Source organism: Geotrypetes seraphini, chromosome 3 (genome assembly GCF_902459505.1).
Source record: "Geotrypetes seraphini chromosome 3, aGeoSer1.1, whole genome shotgun sequence".
NCBI lineage: Eukaryota > Metazoa > Chordata > Amphibia > Gymnophiona > Dermophiidae > Geotrypetes > Geotrypetes seraphini.
The window spans coordinates 54,836,844-54,851,694 of NC_047086.1; the positions used below are offsets into that span (position 1 = coordinate 54,836,844).

The 14,851-nt window shown below is 39.0% G+C and overlaps 1 protein-coding gene across 2 annotated transcripts in view; it reads left to right on the forward strand.

Moving 5' to 3' along the window:
• COL9A1 (collagen type IX alpha 1 chain) overlaps nucleotides 1-14,851 on the forward strand; it is a 215,014-nt gene that overhangs the window by 54,112 nt on the left and 146,051 nt on the right. For both annotated transcript variants that reach the window (XM_033937800.1, XM_033937801.1), the window contains exons 9-14: nucleotides 119-154; nucleotides 255-317; nucleotides 4,570-4,623; nucleotides 5,059-5,094; nucleotides 8,477-8,500; nucleotides 10,041-10,094. In XM_033937800.1, coding sequence (XP_033793691.1) covers nucleotides 119-154; nucleotides 255-317; nucleotides 4,570-4,623; nucleotides 5,059-5,094; nucleotides 8,477-8,500; nucleotides 10,041-10,094 — 267 coding nt within the window. The remainder of the gene's footprint in view (nucleotides 1-118; nucleotides 155-254; nucleotides 318-4,569; nucleotides 4,624-5,058; nucleotides 5,095-8,476; nucleotides 8,501-10,040; nucleotides 10,095-14,851) is intronic.

Here is a 14,851-nt window from a genome sequence, read left to right on the forward strand (position 1 = left end):
TCATGTGCGCATTTGTCAGTGCGCGCATTTGTATGAGCGCTATTCTCCTGCGCGCTACTGATGGTGTATCATTGTTTCTGTAGTGTTTGATTTTACTGATATGAAAATGTCTTCACAGGGTGATAGAGGTCCTAATGGTCCTCCAGGTCCACCGGTAAGTCAATGAACAAAACCTCTGCACTACATATTTCTTTAAAGATTTTTCTTTTGCAGTTTATTTAGTCTAAATTAATACTTTGACTTTTAAACGCTAGGGTGCAGATGGGAAGCCAGGTAAGACTGGATCCCCCGGATTACCAGGAGAGCCTGGAGCTGATGTGAGTACATTTTCACACTAATACATTTGTGTACGAATGTTTTAAAAGTTCTGATTTTTATGATTCTTCACTTCACCGACGGGCTTAATATATAAGTATACCTGTACTAACCACTGAGGATTTAATAAGGTTTATGGGAGAGCAAGAGTCTATTTCTTGAATGTGGTCATGAACAAAATCTTAAAATAGGCAACTGCACACTAGGGCTGGTTTTAAGCAGCAACAGGCTCGACACAAGGGAGTCTCTCTCTTGTTCTTCTCTCTCTGTAGGGAAACTCAGCTCCTCTCTGTAATTGGAGTCTGAGCTTCCAGCTGAGTAGTGGAATTCTTCTAATGCGAATATCTATAGCTTTTCTTCCATGGTTGGGGTGGAGAGGCAGAGAGGGCTATGGGAAAGAGTAGAGGACTTGGAATATAAAATCAATACGTTACCATGCTGAACTTGTAGATGAAAAGATACAGCATGTGCATGCTCTGTCAGAGACTCAAATGCTTACTAAATTTTACTGCCATGGGAATCAGTGTTTAGCTCGCAAAACCTTCAAGAGCTATAGTGAAGAATGAGAAAGTGTGGTGGTCTGGGTCTAAGTTTTGGTGGAGGAGAAGCCTCCTGTCTCCTGGGAGCTTTGATGAACTATCTCGCTTGGTGTCACTTGGTTTTTGGAGGAACATAGTACAAGAACTGGAAAAGGAATACCCTGGCCTTTAAGGAATAAACTGTTCCTGTCACTAAGATGGAAAGAGAAAGGAAAACACCATCTCAGCTGGTCATACAATCGACAATAGGTAAAGCCTCAACAGGTTGGAAGACTCCAAGTCTGCTTTAGTTTCTGAAAGTAAAAGTGATATAAATATATATTTTGGGTTCTATTTGTGAAATATCTTACAGCTCTGCTTATTAATAGATTGCTACTGGCCTAAGGATATATTTCTTATAAAGCTGGATGGAAATGGCAGATTTTACTGAATGGATGGCAAAGGCAATATTTGTTAATGTATCTAAACATTAAAAAAATTAAATCCTGGGTGGTTTCGGAGCAGATCTAGTCAGTCCAGAACAGGGGTGTCAAAATCCCTCCGCAAGGGCCGCAATCCAGTCTGGTTTTCAGGATTTCCTCAATGAATATGCATGAAATCTATTTGCATGCACTGCTTTCATTGTATGCTAATATATCTCATTCATATTCATTGGGGAAATCCTGAAAACTCGACTGGATTGCGGCCCTCGAGGAGGGACTTTGACACCCCTGGTCTAGAATATTGATTTTCAACTTAGTTCTCGGTACACAGCTAGCCAGTCAGGTTTTCGGGATATTCACAATGAATATGCATGAGATAAATTTGCATGCACTACTTTTTGTTCTATGCAATCTCATGCATATTCATTGTGGGGATCCTGAAAACCTGACTGACTAGGTGTATCCCGAGGATTCAGCTGACAACCACTTGTCTAAAATAAAAAGTTGTCTAATTTGGATCTGTGAACTGATGCAACGAGGATGCATGAGTTATATAATAGATGTTAGTTCTGACATGTCTGCATATAGGTTCAGGCTAAGATATTGCTCTGAGAACCGTGAGGGAAGCTGGTCTCAAAACTCAAATCTCTGTGCAACAAGGGTCTTTTTTTAATTTTTTTTAAATTCTTTATTCATTTTAAAACTTTCATCAAGTGTACAAAAATTGCAACTCAATAATATAGATTTAAACACTTGTACATCTTATCATTATATCTTATAATTGGAAATATAACCCTCCCTCTCCCATCCTGAAATCTCTCTAGTAATTTTTATTTTTCTTATAATAGAAACCCTCCCCCCTCCCCACCCTTATCTTACATATTAAATATAGAAATATCAGAAAAATGGCATCAATCATGACAAAAGGACATTAATGGTTCCCAAATTTTAATAAAGTTTTTATAATTTCCATTTTACACCGCTATTGATCTTTCCATTAATTGCAACAAGGGTCTTAAAAACAGTAAGACATTGCCAGCAACGCTTATTCTGTCCTTCTAAAGCACCTTGCATAGAACTATTTAGATAGCAGAGCAAATCTACTCATGCTCTGCCCATTCGCTGCCCTGGCACTGAGCCATCAGTAATGATTTTCAGTGACGCTATCCAGATTGTGCTGGCAGAAACATAGAAACATGATGGCAGATAAAGGCCAAATGGCCCATCTAGTCTGCCCATCCGCAGTAGCCATTATCTCTTTATCTCTCCGCGAGATCCCACATGCCTATCCCAGGTCCTTTTGAATTCAAACACATTCTCTGTCTCCACCACCTCTTCTGGGAGACTGTTCCATTGATCTACCACCCTTTCTGTAAAAAAGTATTTCCTCAGATTACCCCGTTAACTTCATCCTATGCCCTCTGATTGCAGAGTTTCCTTTCAAATGAAAGAGACTCGACTCATGCGCATTTACATTACGTAGGTATTTAAACGTCTCTATCATATCTCCCATCTGGCTAGCTCTGTGGCACTGATTTGGACAGAAGTTGCTGTTTTCCAGATAAGTGCTTCTAAATGCTGACCCCCCACATTTTCAGATCTTTCTTAAAAGTCAGAATATCTTTGAAAGATGCACTCCTCCAGGTAGTGAGCTCCAGGGAGCAACAGTAGAACTTTTGCTTTGGTTCCTACAGACCTGGTCTCAGGTATATGAGCAGTTCAAGTATAATAGGTCCATATTCCATTTAGCTCACAAACTGAGGGCCTGATTGTGTATATAGCACCCAAAAAATCAGGGTCAACTGAAACGGCACTTAGGGCTCCTTTTACTAAGCTGCGATAGTAGTTTTAGCGTGCGCTGAATTGCCGCGCATGCTAGACCTTAACGCCAGCATTGAGCTGGCGTTAGTTCTAGCCACGTAGCGCGGGTTTAGCATGTGTTAAAATTCCGCGCAGGCTCAAAACGCTATCACAGCTTAGTAAAAGGAGCCCTTAGTGCGATGCTACAAGATGTGCGTACTTTTTCTAGAATCACGCTAAGCACTTGTGCGTCGCATAACTTTTAGGTGCAGCCATTTAGGCCAAGGAAAACCAGGCCTAAATCCTATTGCCTAACTTATGTATGCATCGGGCATATTCTACTATTACTACTTATCATGTCTATAGCACTGCTAGATGTACGCATTTATTCTATAACAGTGCACCTGACTTTTAGGAGCGCCCATGATTTGTCCATGCCTCTTCCTAGGGGCATGGGTGGAACTGGGCACGGGTCTATGGGTCTGGATTTCACGCAAGTAAAATCTGGTAACCCTAGCTTTACTACAAGATGTACTCAGGCATTCTGTATTAACTCTCCCTTTTATCAAGCTGCGCTAGAAGTATTTAGCTCAGTAAATACTCCGATGTCCATAGAATTCCTATGAGCGTTGGAGCACTTACCTCTCCAGCCTGCGCTAAAAACCTCTAGCTCAGCTCGCTAAAAGGGGGCCCAGGTTCCAAACCTGTGTGCAAATTGCATGCTAAAAAATGTTAACATTTTTTTTGCAGCAAGGGCATGTCTGGGGGCAAAGAGTGGGTGTTTCTGTGCTAATCAGTTAGTGCAGTTATATTACCATACGTTAACTGATTATCGCTTGAGCCCTTATCACCTACATAGTCTCTTTAATGGCCCTAATGCATGGGAAAGACCTGCGTAAGTGTACGCTAAGGCCATTTTTTTACTGCATCTTAGTAAAAGGCCTCCTTAGATTATAAGCACTCTGGGGAAGGGAAATCCCTACTACCCATCACTTTGAACCTTGAATTTGGAAAGACAAATAATTAAATCTAAAATCCAAATCCAAGATGTACTATACCTGTATCTCAGGTTTTGAATGTTGCAAAATAGAAACCTCAGTGCTTTTACAAATTTAGGCCCCCTTTTATCAAGCTGCGTTAGGGTTTTTTAATTGCCGGCTGTTGCTCATGAGCGTCGGAGCTTTTTACTGCAGCAGCCGGCGATAAAAAAACCCTTACGTGGCTTGACAAAAGGGAGCCTTAAGAGTTTTTGAATTAATAATTATCTCTGTCATGAATAAGTCCATTGAAAATATTTTAAAACTGCATTCAAACCTTTTGCATGGTACGATGGTCACTTATGGAAAGAAAGCTTGGATTGGCTAATTGACTCAGTCTAGTTCATCATACACAGTACAGGTTATGGCCATATATAATGTGTGAACTGGATGCTTATCTAATAGGAATGGTTGCAGAACATGAATTTAATATGTTATACATTTTTGTTATTTAAGGGACTGACGGGACTGGTAGGATCACCTGGACCAGCTGGCCGTCGAGGACAGAAAGTAAATAAGATTCTTGTTAATTCTTAAACTTACGTTTCACCTGATTTTGTGTGAAATAAGACCATGGTGGGCTTTTACAAAGCTGGTCTGCCGAGCCATCCATAGGACTAGAACAGGCGGCTAGGCATTTAGCATGCGCTGCTTGGCAACACAGCTTTGTAAAAAGACCTGTATATGCTTTATGAAATGTAAACTACTGAGGGCTTGATTTGTCAGTGGTTTTTTTTTTTCAATAGATAGTGAATGGAAAACATGCCTTAGTACATTAGATCCTGTAAGTGATTTGTAAAAGTAAAGTCATAAATGCTTAAATTATGCTGGCAATTATAGCATATGCACATACAAATTTAGAATAATTTCAAACACAGAAAATAAGGAAAAGGTGTTTTCCATGAAAGAGTCTAAACATATTTCCTTTTCGTTCATTGTTATCAGGGTGAGCCTGGGTTGCCTGGACCTCAGGGACCTCAGGTGAGTGAGACATTCTACATAACTGGAATAAAATATTTACAGGCACAATTCACCAAACAATTTTAAAATAGTTTAGAGGTATTATCATAGGGGGAAATTCTAGAAATGGCGCCGGTAGGCGCCCAAGGTGAGAAATGTCATTTGAAACGACAGTTATCATTAAATTCAAAGTGCCTACAGGTGCCTAAAGAAAAGGCACCAGAATCACACCCAGGAGGCACCTACTGGTGCCTAACACTATTATGGGCATGGCTTACGACGGAAGTGGTGTTAGGCGTTGTAAAGCACCTATGTAGGTGCGATTCATGACAAAGATAGGTGCCAGACATGTAGGCCTGGAAAACTCTAGCCTACATTTCTGGTACCTATCTATCCCGGAGGCGCGATTCTCGATACGACACCATCGCATGATTGATATGCCTTCGGCGGCCACCAGTATCGACGTTGTATGCCTTACTTATAGAAAGTGTGGCACTTATACAAAGATGATAAACGTATTGAGGGAAATTCTATAAATGGCACCTTAACTTAGGCACCCTACCGGCGCTTAAGTTAAGAGGGAAACGCCGTTTGAAACGCCAGTTAAATGAAAATTCAAGGTGCCTACTGGCACCTAAACAAATGGTGCCGGAACTGCGCCTCTGAAGGGCCTAACACCACTATAGGTGTGGCTAATGCTGGAAGCGGTATTAGGCACGATTCATGTCAAAGACTGGCGTCGGAAATGTAGGCCTTGAAAACCCTGACCTACATTTCCGGTGCCATAACTTTGCCAGAGGTGCAATTCTCTGAGCGGCCGTGATTGACGCGTGATCGGCGTCTGCTTTTAAGGTGGTTGCTGACAACAGCGCAGTTTAGAGCATCCGGCAGATTGTGCTCCAAGGACCGGTCAGATATGAATTCAGCATTTTATTGGAACTACATTCATTTTAAGTGAAATTTAAAATTAAGGGTTGCTGTCGCTGAGCTTCACCGGAGGAACTGGTAGACTTGACGTGTGTTTCTTTTTCAGTTCCGCTGGGTTCGCTCCTAGTGTTCATGACCTGTAGAATGGGTGAAGTACTACAGCAGAGTTAACGTGCCAGTGAGAAGAATATTAAGTGGCACCGAGGTCCAGAATCTGTAAATGGTGCCTGAAGTTAGGCGCCTAGATTGGCATGCCTAACTTAATTATGCAATCAGGCTTAATCCAAAACGAAAAGCTGGCTAAGAAGCACAATAGTGCAAGAACATCCTTATCAGTGCACAAGACAGAATTGTCACCCACAACATCTACACCTTCTGACCTTCCTCTCACTACAAAATAGGGGATCAGAGAGAATCCATGAAAGAATACAAAAAATTGCTGAGAATGTAAAGAATTTGCTATAAGTACTGATCTTCATTAAAGCATCTTGATAAAGACTGTAAAGCAACCACCAAGTGCACATTACCCCCAAGGTGGTGTGAAATGTAACTCCCCAGAAGACTCGGCCACTGTGTTGAGCCAGGGTTGGGAACATAATTAGGAAAAGAAGCCAGTACTGGAAATCTATATGGAAGCGTGTGGAGGGAACCAAATTGTAAAATTCTATGCTAAGATATGCTTAGCTAAGTGTATCCTGAAGGGCATATTGAAAGGTCAGTGAAGTGACTATCAAGTTTTTCCCCTTAAATATGCACATCCAAGAAGGGGGGTGGGGATTTCTTGGTTTTCTTTGAGAGTAACAATGTGGGGAGGGGGGAGGTTATTATATATTTGTCTTGAGTTGAATGTTATTGAATAGGGAAGGGGGGGATATGGAATTTGAAATTGAGTTTTGTATAATATTACGTGATATATGTAAGATCAAATGGATGTTATATACTGTTTTACTTATTGTGTTAAAATGAATAAAGAATTATATATATTAAAAAAAAGAAAGGTCAGTGAAGGTATATGTCATTCTAAATGATAGAAGTGACAAGTCACTGGCAAGGCCAGGGTTCTATGACTTGTTTGGCATACAAAGGTTGCTCTCCCTGTAATTTCAAAATGTGTGCAGAAATCATAAAGACAATGGGACAAGGAGCAAGTGGGTAGATGATAGAAGTTATGGATGGTAGCATCAAGTCATATACAGTATACCTACCCTTACAGAATGTACCTGGATACTGGACAACAGGAATTAAGTTCATACACCAGAAGCCACTTGGCACTAACCTCATTTGAAGTTTATAGCTAACCAACTCTCATATTTGGCTCCAGTAGCTCAAATTCTATTTCTACTGGGCAAACACACACTAGAGTTACATCATTGCAAAAATCCTTGGCGATATTTTAATACTATGAATTGTGAAACTAATAGTTAATATCAAAGACCAGCTCAGAGACATGAGCTCAATTTCATGAGCCTGACTTGTTCATCATGCTGGCAAGGGTTGGGAGTACTGTAGAGAGAGTGCTAGACACTGCAAGACAGTCCTCAATAAACCAGATATAACAAGGGTGGGCAACCACAATCCTCGAGAGTCACAGACCAGTTGGGTTCTTTCAGAATTTTACAATAAATATCCATGAGATTGATTTGCATATACTGCTTTCATTGTATGCAAATAGATTTCATGTATATTCATTGTGGAAATCTGGAAAATCCGATTGGACTGTGGCTCTCAAGGACCATGGCTGCTCACTCCATAGTGAACATAAATCCTGGGTTCTGAAGAGATATATGGTCTATGATTCCAGGCCAAATAAAGTCACTACCATGACCTGGTTGTGGAAAATAGATTCCCAAAGAGAAAATCAAAAAGGAAATAAAAATCCTTTATATCAATAGCATACAATGACTAATACCTGAAGTGATGTAAGCACACTAAAGACCATGAAAGACTGGGACATTATGTATGTTGCAAGACTTGAAAGGTGTGCAAGTCTTGAAAGGGGTATGTTGCAAAGGGTATGTTGAAAGGGGTACGTTGTAAGACTTGAAAGGGGTGAGGCAAAGCCACTTTAGAAAATTTGAATGGGTCACAAAAGAGTACCTATTGCTTTTCAAAGTATTCTGTGTTAGTCTGAACTAATGGATGCAAAATTAATATCTGTTTTCATAAGGGATATTGTATCACTGTGGACGCATATCCATGTTAATGATACTATGGCACTGGGCTAAACTTTCTAATTTAAGCATTGCCATGGCAATGCTGTGGAAGAACATACTAGTGGTATATTACAGTATGCTCTAGTAGCATTTACAATATAAAATAAGCTCAAGTAATTTATTGTAAAGTTTTCAGTAGGTTTGTTAGTCTTTTTATCAGATGAATAATCAGCATTAAAAAAAGTTTCTCTCCTTCTATGCAGTGGTTTATGCTACTTCTAGCTGTAATGTCTCATCTATGACTTTTATTTATGTCCTTCTAGGGAAAAGGTTCTCCTGGACCACCCGTAAGTACATTTTGAAAGGTCTACACACTAAATAGAACACATGCTATTAAAATTATAAATTACCACACCATTTTACTAATATTGAAATATAAGCTATAGTAGACATTTTTTTTTTTTTGTAAATTTTCAGGGACATCTTCTATCAAGGGGTTTTTTTTTTCTCTTTCTACTTATGTGATAGAGATTTGCACTTATTAACATTCCTTAACAAGTTCTGATACGAGTTCAGATTTTTTAAATTAAATTGATTGTATTAAGCTAACAAAAAAAACCTCCCAAAAAAATAGAAAAAAAATTCTGGAAAATAATAAAAACCCTGAACTATGTTTGTCTTTGTACATTTCTATTATTTGATTCTCCTCAATAAAACTTTCATGAAACTTGTCTCCCATTTTGGCTATTATGTCAGTACATGACAATATATGATGTTCTAGGTAGATGTGGAACTCACAAGAATAAAGACTATTTTGGACTGGATTTGACTTCTCGGCTGTCCCCTTAATTTGGTGTTCCTAAATAGATGTGGACAATAAAGATTTATATTTTATTTATGAAACAAAGTTGACAGTGTTAGCTTTACTACCCTAAGATGAATTGTTTTTAGCCATTCAAGGATCAAATGCTATCAAAAGCATGCTGGACAGACAAGGTATATTGATTAGTTTTTGGACATGGACAGCATAGTTACATCTGAGGAGACAGCAAGGACTTGATTCTATAAACAGCATCTAATGCCTAGGTGCTGTTCGGCACAGTTGTCAATCAACTGTTAGATGCCGTTTATAGAATCGTGCCTAGTAGCGCCTAACTCAACTTAAGATGACGGTAGACATCATAATGTTAGGTGCCAGTATATTAGGCCAGGATTTTATTGGCCTAATTTACTGATGCTTAAGGTAATCCACGCCCAAACTCTGTTCCTAACCACACCTACCTTTTGGGTAGGCGCCTCGGTGTAGATGCCTACATGGTGCCTACTGAGTTAGGCACTTAAATGAAAATTAATTTTTTAAATTGTTTATGAACTGGCTTTTAATGGCACTGTTCAATTAACAGCACTGATTAAATCAATTAAAAAAAAAATTACCCCCTTTTTATGAAGCCACGTTAGGGCTTTTTATTGCAGGCCTGCAATTTAAAAAAACCCTAATGTGACTTCAGAAAAGGGGAGTAAGTTAAGTGCCTAGATTGGCTAGATGCGCTGATCTACAGTCTGTGGGGTTTTTTGAAAAATAGAATCAGGGCCCAAATGTTTAGCTCAGAAACTCAACATCTGGAATTCTGGTACTTATAAAGCCAAATTATAAATTTTAGGCTCAGAGAGCCCTATATAACTGGTTTGCACTGTTCCAATAAATATAGTATTATGGTACAAGTGTGATTCACTATTCCCCTTTTGTTGATATATGCCTGGAAACAGTTCTCTGCTCTAATATTTTGATTATTTCAAATACTTCATAGTCAACCTTTTTCTTGTGTTAATGAACAGAAACAATTAATATACAAACTTTTTTTTTTCCTTTCTAATTGGTAAATCTAGGGTCCCCCAGGTTCAGGAGGACTTCCTGGAGAAGTGGGCCATATTGGGTCAATTGTGAGTATCTTTCTAGCACTTTACAATGATGTTTTTGTGATTGCCTTATTCAAGTATAAATTGTCATATCTAATTATTCAATGCATAGGAATCCAACAGATTTGGGCCAAAATTGTATATATGGCACCCAAAAATTGGCACTGATAAAGCTGTGCTAAGCTCTGTTCTATAAATGACACTCAGAGTTGGGCGCTGTTTCTGAAATAGCATTTGGTGCTGGGATTCATACCTAAAAGGATTTATACTAAGTAAAACCTGGTCAAATTCGCATGCCTACATTATGTGCGGATCCCCCTTAGTCTTGGAAACTGCATGAAAATTCCAGGAATGCCGCTGATCTGCAGGTATCACCTGTATGGCAATATAGTAGGGTTTGGTTGTGTTTTGATGGGCTCACACTTTCTACCATAAATGTAGTGGGAAGGGTGGGATATGGGCTCGGATCTCCCTCTCCATGGTTCACTACACCGCTGAATAGGCTACTCCAGACACCTGCTTGCTGCTGTATTAGGATGTTCAATAATATCAGCAGTTTTTATAAAGGCTGATATGCACTGTTTCTCTCATATTTTGGGGGGTTGGGAAGGGGGGGTCAGTGACCACTGGGTTGACTATGGGGGAGGCCATGCTTTCATCCCTCTAGTGGTTATCTAGTCAGTTTGGGTACCTTTTTGGCCCTTAGATGCTTTTAAAACATGTCTACCTGCAAATGTCTAAATGGCGTCCAACTGCTAAGACCACCCAAAACATGCTCCCTTAACATTTAGATGTCCTGGAGGTTAAATGGCCTGCAAGGCATCTAAAAGGCCCCCTTTTATCAAGCTGCATAAGGTTTTTTTTATTCTAGCTCCGACACTCACAGAATTCCTAAGAGCGTTGGAGCTTTTACTGCAGCAGTCGTGGAAAAGCTTTGATTATTGCTTCAGGACATCCAAGTTTAAGCCCACCCGATACCCATCCATAACACACCTCCCAACATGCCCCTTTGAGCTCTGGACGCACAGCAGCTTAGAAATGCTACGGAACATCCAGAAAGTTTGTTTTGATTATTGGCACTTGGACGTCCCTGCTATTAGGACGTCCAAATGGCAACTTAGGAAGGTTTTTGGATGTTTTAAAGTTTTGATTATGTGTCTCAAAGTATTCTAATAATAATTATAGTCAAATTATATACCGCAAGGCCGTAAAGTTCTATGCGGTTTACAGTAATTAAAAAAAAAACAATAAAAGAAGTTGAATAGAACTAAAAAAGTTAAAAGCCAATAATTAGAGACACTAAAATGATCAAAATAGTGCATAATAAAAATTTTTACGAATTAGCTGCCTAAATACTTCGAAAACAGATATGTTTTAAGATGTCTCCTAAATTCCCCATAAGTGTCATTACGCAAAAGCAATTATTCTAAATCCTTACCCCATAACCATGCTTGATATGAAAAATAGATTTTTGATGATGTTTTTAAGTTTACATCCTCTAACAGGCGGAAAAGCAAAATTCAGATGTGAGTTTCTCTTATGTCTGTTGGTTGCAAAAGAGAAAAGCTCAATTATATATTTGGGAGCTAAACCAACCAAAGCCTTAAAACAGAAGCAACCAAACTTAAACTTCACCCGTGCCTCCATTGGAGGGTGTTACGTGTTCTGTGGCTCACTTGCTTAGCCTCCTGCTTCTGTTGCTGTTCCTAATAAGTTCAAGATCCAATGTGCATGATGCCTTTGTACTTTTGTAATCCTCCCTTCCAAAACATTACTGAACAAAGGGACATATTCTTGTTGTGTTATCATGCACTCCATGGGGTTTTATGGGTTTCTCTAAAAGGGAGGACAATCGTGCGCCCAAGGATGCTGTTCTTTGGTTCTCAAAGACAACTCTCAAAAATGAAGTGTACATCATGTACACCTCTAACAGGAACCTACACATTTTAACCAATGTTAAGGTATTTGATTAGGGGGGAAAAGGGTGGGTTTTACTTGTTGTTATTATATAATACATGAGTATTTCAATAATTTCACAGTAAGGATAATTTTATGATTTATTGAATAGGGAGGGAGGGGGAGGGACTATTAGATTCAATAAGGATGATATAAATGTTAGATTTCTTTCATAATATTTAAAATATTATAGAATTTTAATTTGTAATGAAATGTTAAATTTGATGCTTATATGAGAGTTAATCAAGTGTGTATCTTTAAGTTTTAAATGAGTTTATTTGCTACACTTGTTGTAACATACGAAAATGAATAAAGAATTTAAAAACGAAGTGTACATCATGAAAGTTGCTGAATAATGAGGTGACAAAAACACATAAAAGAAATGTAAACAGGCCTGGATTCTTTAACTGGTGCCTTTGTGGGCGATCTCCTTAAAAGCGGCGTCTGACCATGTGGTCAATCACACAATGGCGCCAGTTCGAGAATTGCGCCTCCGGCAAACTTAGGCACTAGAAATGTAGGACAGGGTTTTCCAGACCTACATTGCCAGCACCTACCTTTGAGACCTGAATTGTGTCTCCAAAAGCGTTTTACGGTGCCTAATGCCACATCCGGCATTAGCCACACCTACAGTGGCGATTGCTCCTAACATGGAACCCTACATCACATAGCTATAGTTCTGATTCCTCTTTCCCACATGCATCGCTTTGAAATGAAATTCTTAAAGAAAGTCGGTGCTTTCTACATGACAGCAACTACATCATCAAGGAATTAAAAGTAAGGACTAATATTATAAATAAATCTCACCATAGTTACTGTGGAACTTCAAGTTACAAAACCTGTATTGTTGTTTATAAGCATTAGACATATTGATAGATATATCTGATTTTAACAACCTGTGTCATTATACAGTATACATATACAGTATTAATAATATTAATACTGTATATGTTTATTAAAATCTTTCTATACCACCTATAAAGCCAAAAAGGAACAAAGAGGTTTACATCACAAATTTTAATCATATTTAAGAAAGGAACTCCATTGGAAAATAGGAAAGGAAAGAAGAGAAAGAAAAGAAATTAACAATTCTAAAACAAATCCACTAAAAATGTTATAATAATAATATTAACAGTTTATATACCGCAATACCGTTAAGTTCTATGCGGTTTACAGAAGATTAGTGGAGTACAAGTTGAGTTGACGTACAAGTTGAGTTAACTTAAGGGATGTGGGAACAATGGGGAGAAAGGGCAAGAGAGGGGAAGGAGGGAAGTGGGTCAGCTGTCTAGGTATTTCAGGAATAGGTGAGTTTTGAGGCGTTTCCTGAATACCTCATAAGTGGTGGGCAATAGGAGTTGTTCTAGGTCTTTACCCCATAGAGCAGCCTGATGTGAGAGAAGATGCTCATGGTGTTTTTTTAGTTTGCATCCTCTAACCGGGGGAGAAACGAAGTGCGAGTGGGAGCTTCTCTTGTGTTTGTTGGCTGAGAAGGAGAATAGGTCAGTGATATATTTAGGGGTTAGACCGTAGAAAACTTTAAAGCAGAGGCAGGCGAACTTAAACTTTACACGAGCTTCCATCGGCAGCCAGTGTAGCTGTTTGAAGTATGGCGTTACGTGATCGAACTTCTTTAGACCAAAGAATATATGAAATAAATAAATCCAAATCAACACGAATCAGTACAAATTAATACAAATTAAGGCAGATTGCGGTCCCCATTCCATTATTCAATTTGGGAGAGCCATTTGAAAAAAAATGTGCTTTTAGGTGTCTCTTAACATTTTGAAATGATTCTTCCTTCCTTAACTCTACTGGTAAATTGTTCCACAATATTGGAACTAAGTAGAAAAATGCACCGTTTCTGGTTGAGGCAAGGTGAGCCTTTGAGATATGGGGAACAGCTACTCTGTTGTCATTTAAAGATCTCAACGAACGACTAGGGGCTCCTTTTACTAAGCCGCGTTAGGGCTTTAACGCGCGGAATAGCGCATGCTAAATTGCTGCGCGTGCTAGACCTTAACGCCAGCAGTTAGTTCTAGCTATGTAGCGCTAAAATGCTGCGTGTGCTACAAACGCTAATGCAGTTTAGTAAAAGGAGCCCTAGGTGTGTAAAATAATACTAGATTAGAAAGATATAATGGTTGTGACTCAAATAATGCCGTATGTGCCAGCATCAGGATTTTAAATTTAATTCTAAATTCTATTGGTAACCAATGGAATTTCAAATATAATGGCGTTACATGATCATAGATGTGTGCGTGACCTAACAGCTGAATTGCTGCATTTTGTACTGTTTGCAAACATTTCAGTTGCCCAATTGTTATTCCCGGATATACCAAGTTGCCACAATCCAATTTAGATAGAACAAAAGAATGGATTAAAGTATGTAGATTTCTCATACATATACTCAATACATATACAGTATTAATAATATTGGTCAATAGCTGAACTGCACTCATCTTGAGCAACCTCTACATATCGTCCAATTTTATTCAACTGGCAGCAACAGTCAGATCTCAAGGGTACCATATTGGAGGAGTGGCCTAGTGGTTAGGGCTGCAGCCTTAGCACCCTGAGGTATAGGATCAAGCCCAGCGTTGCTCCTTTTGACCCTAGGCAAGTCAATTAACACTCCATTGCCTCAGGTACGTTAGTCAGATTGTGAGCCCACCAGGACAAATAGGGAGAAATACTTAAGTACCGGAATGTAAACCGCTTTGGCTATAAGCGGTGTAGAAATAAATATCAAAAATAAATAGGTAGTTGAAGTTGAAATTGAAGCTTTTCAATACATTTGGGGCCCATCCTAATGATGTGATGAA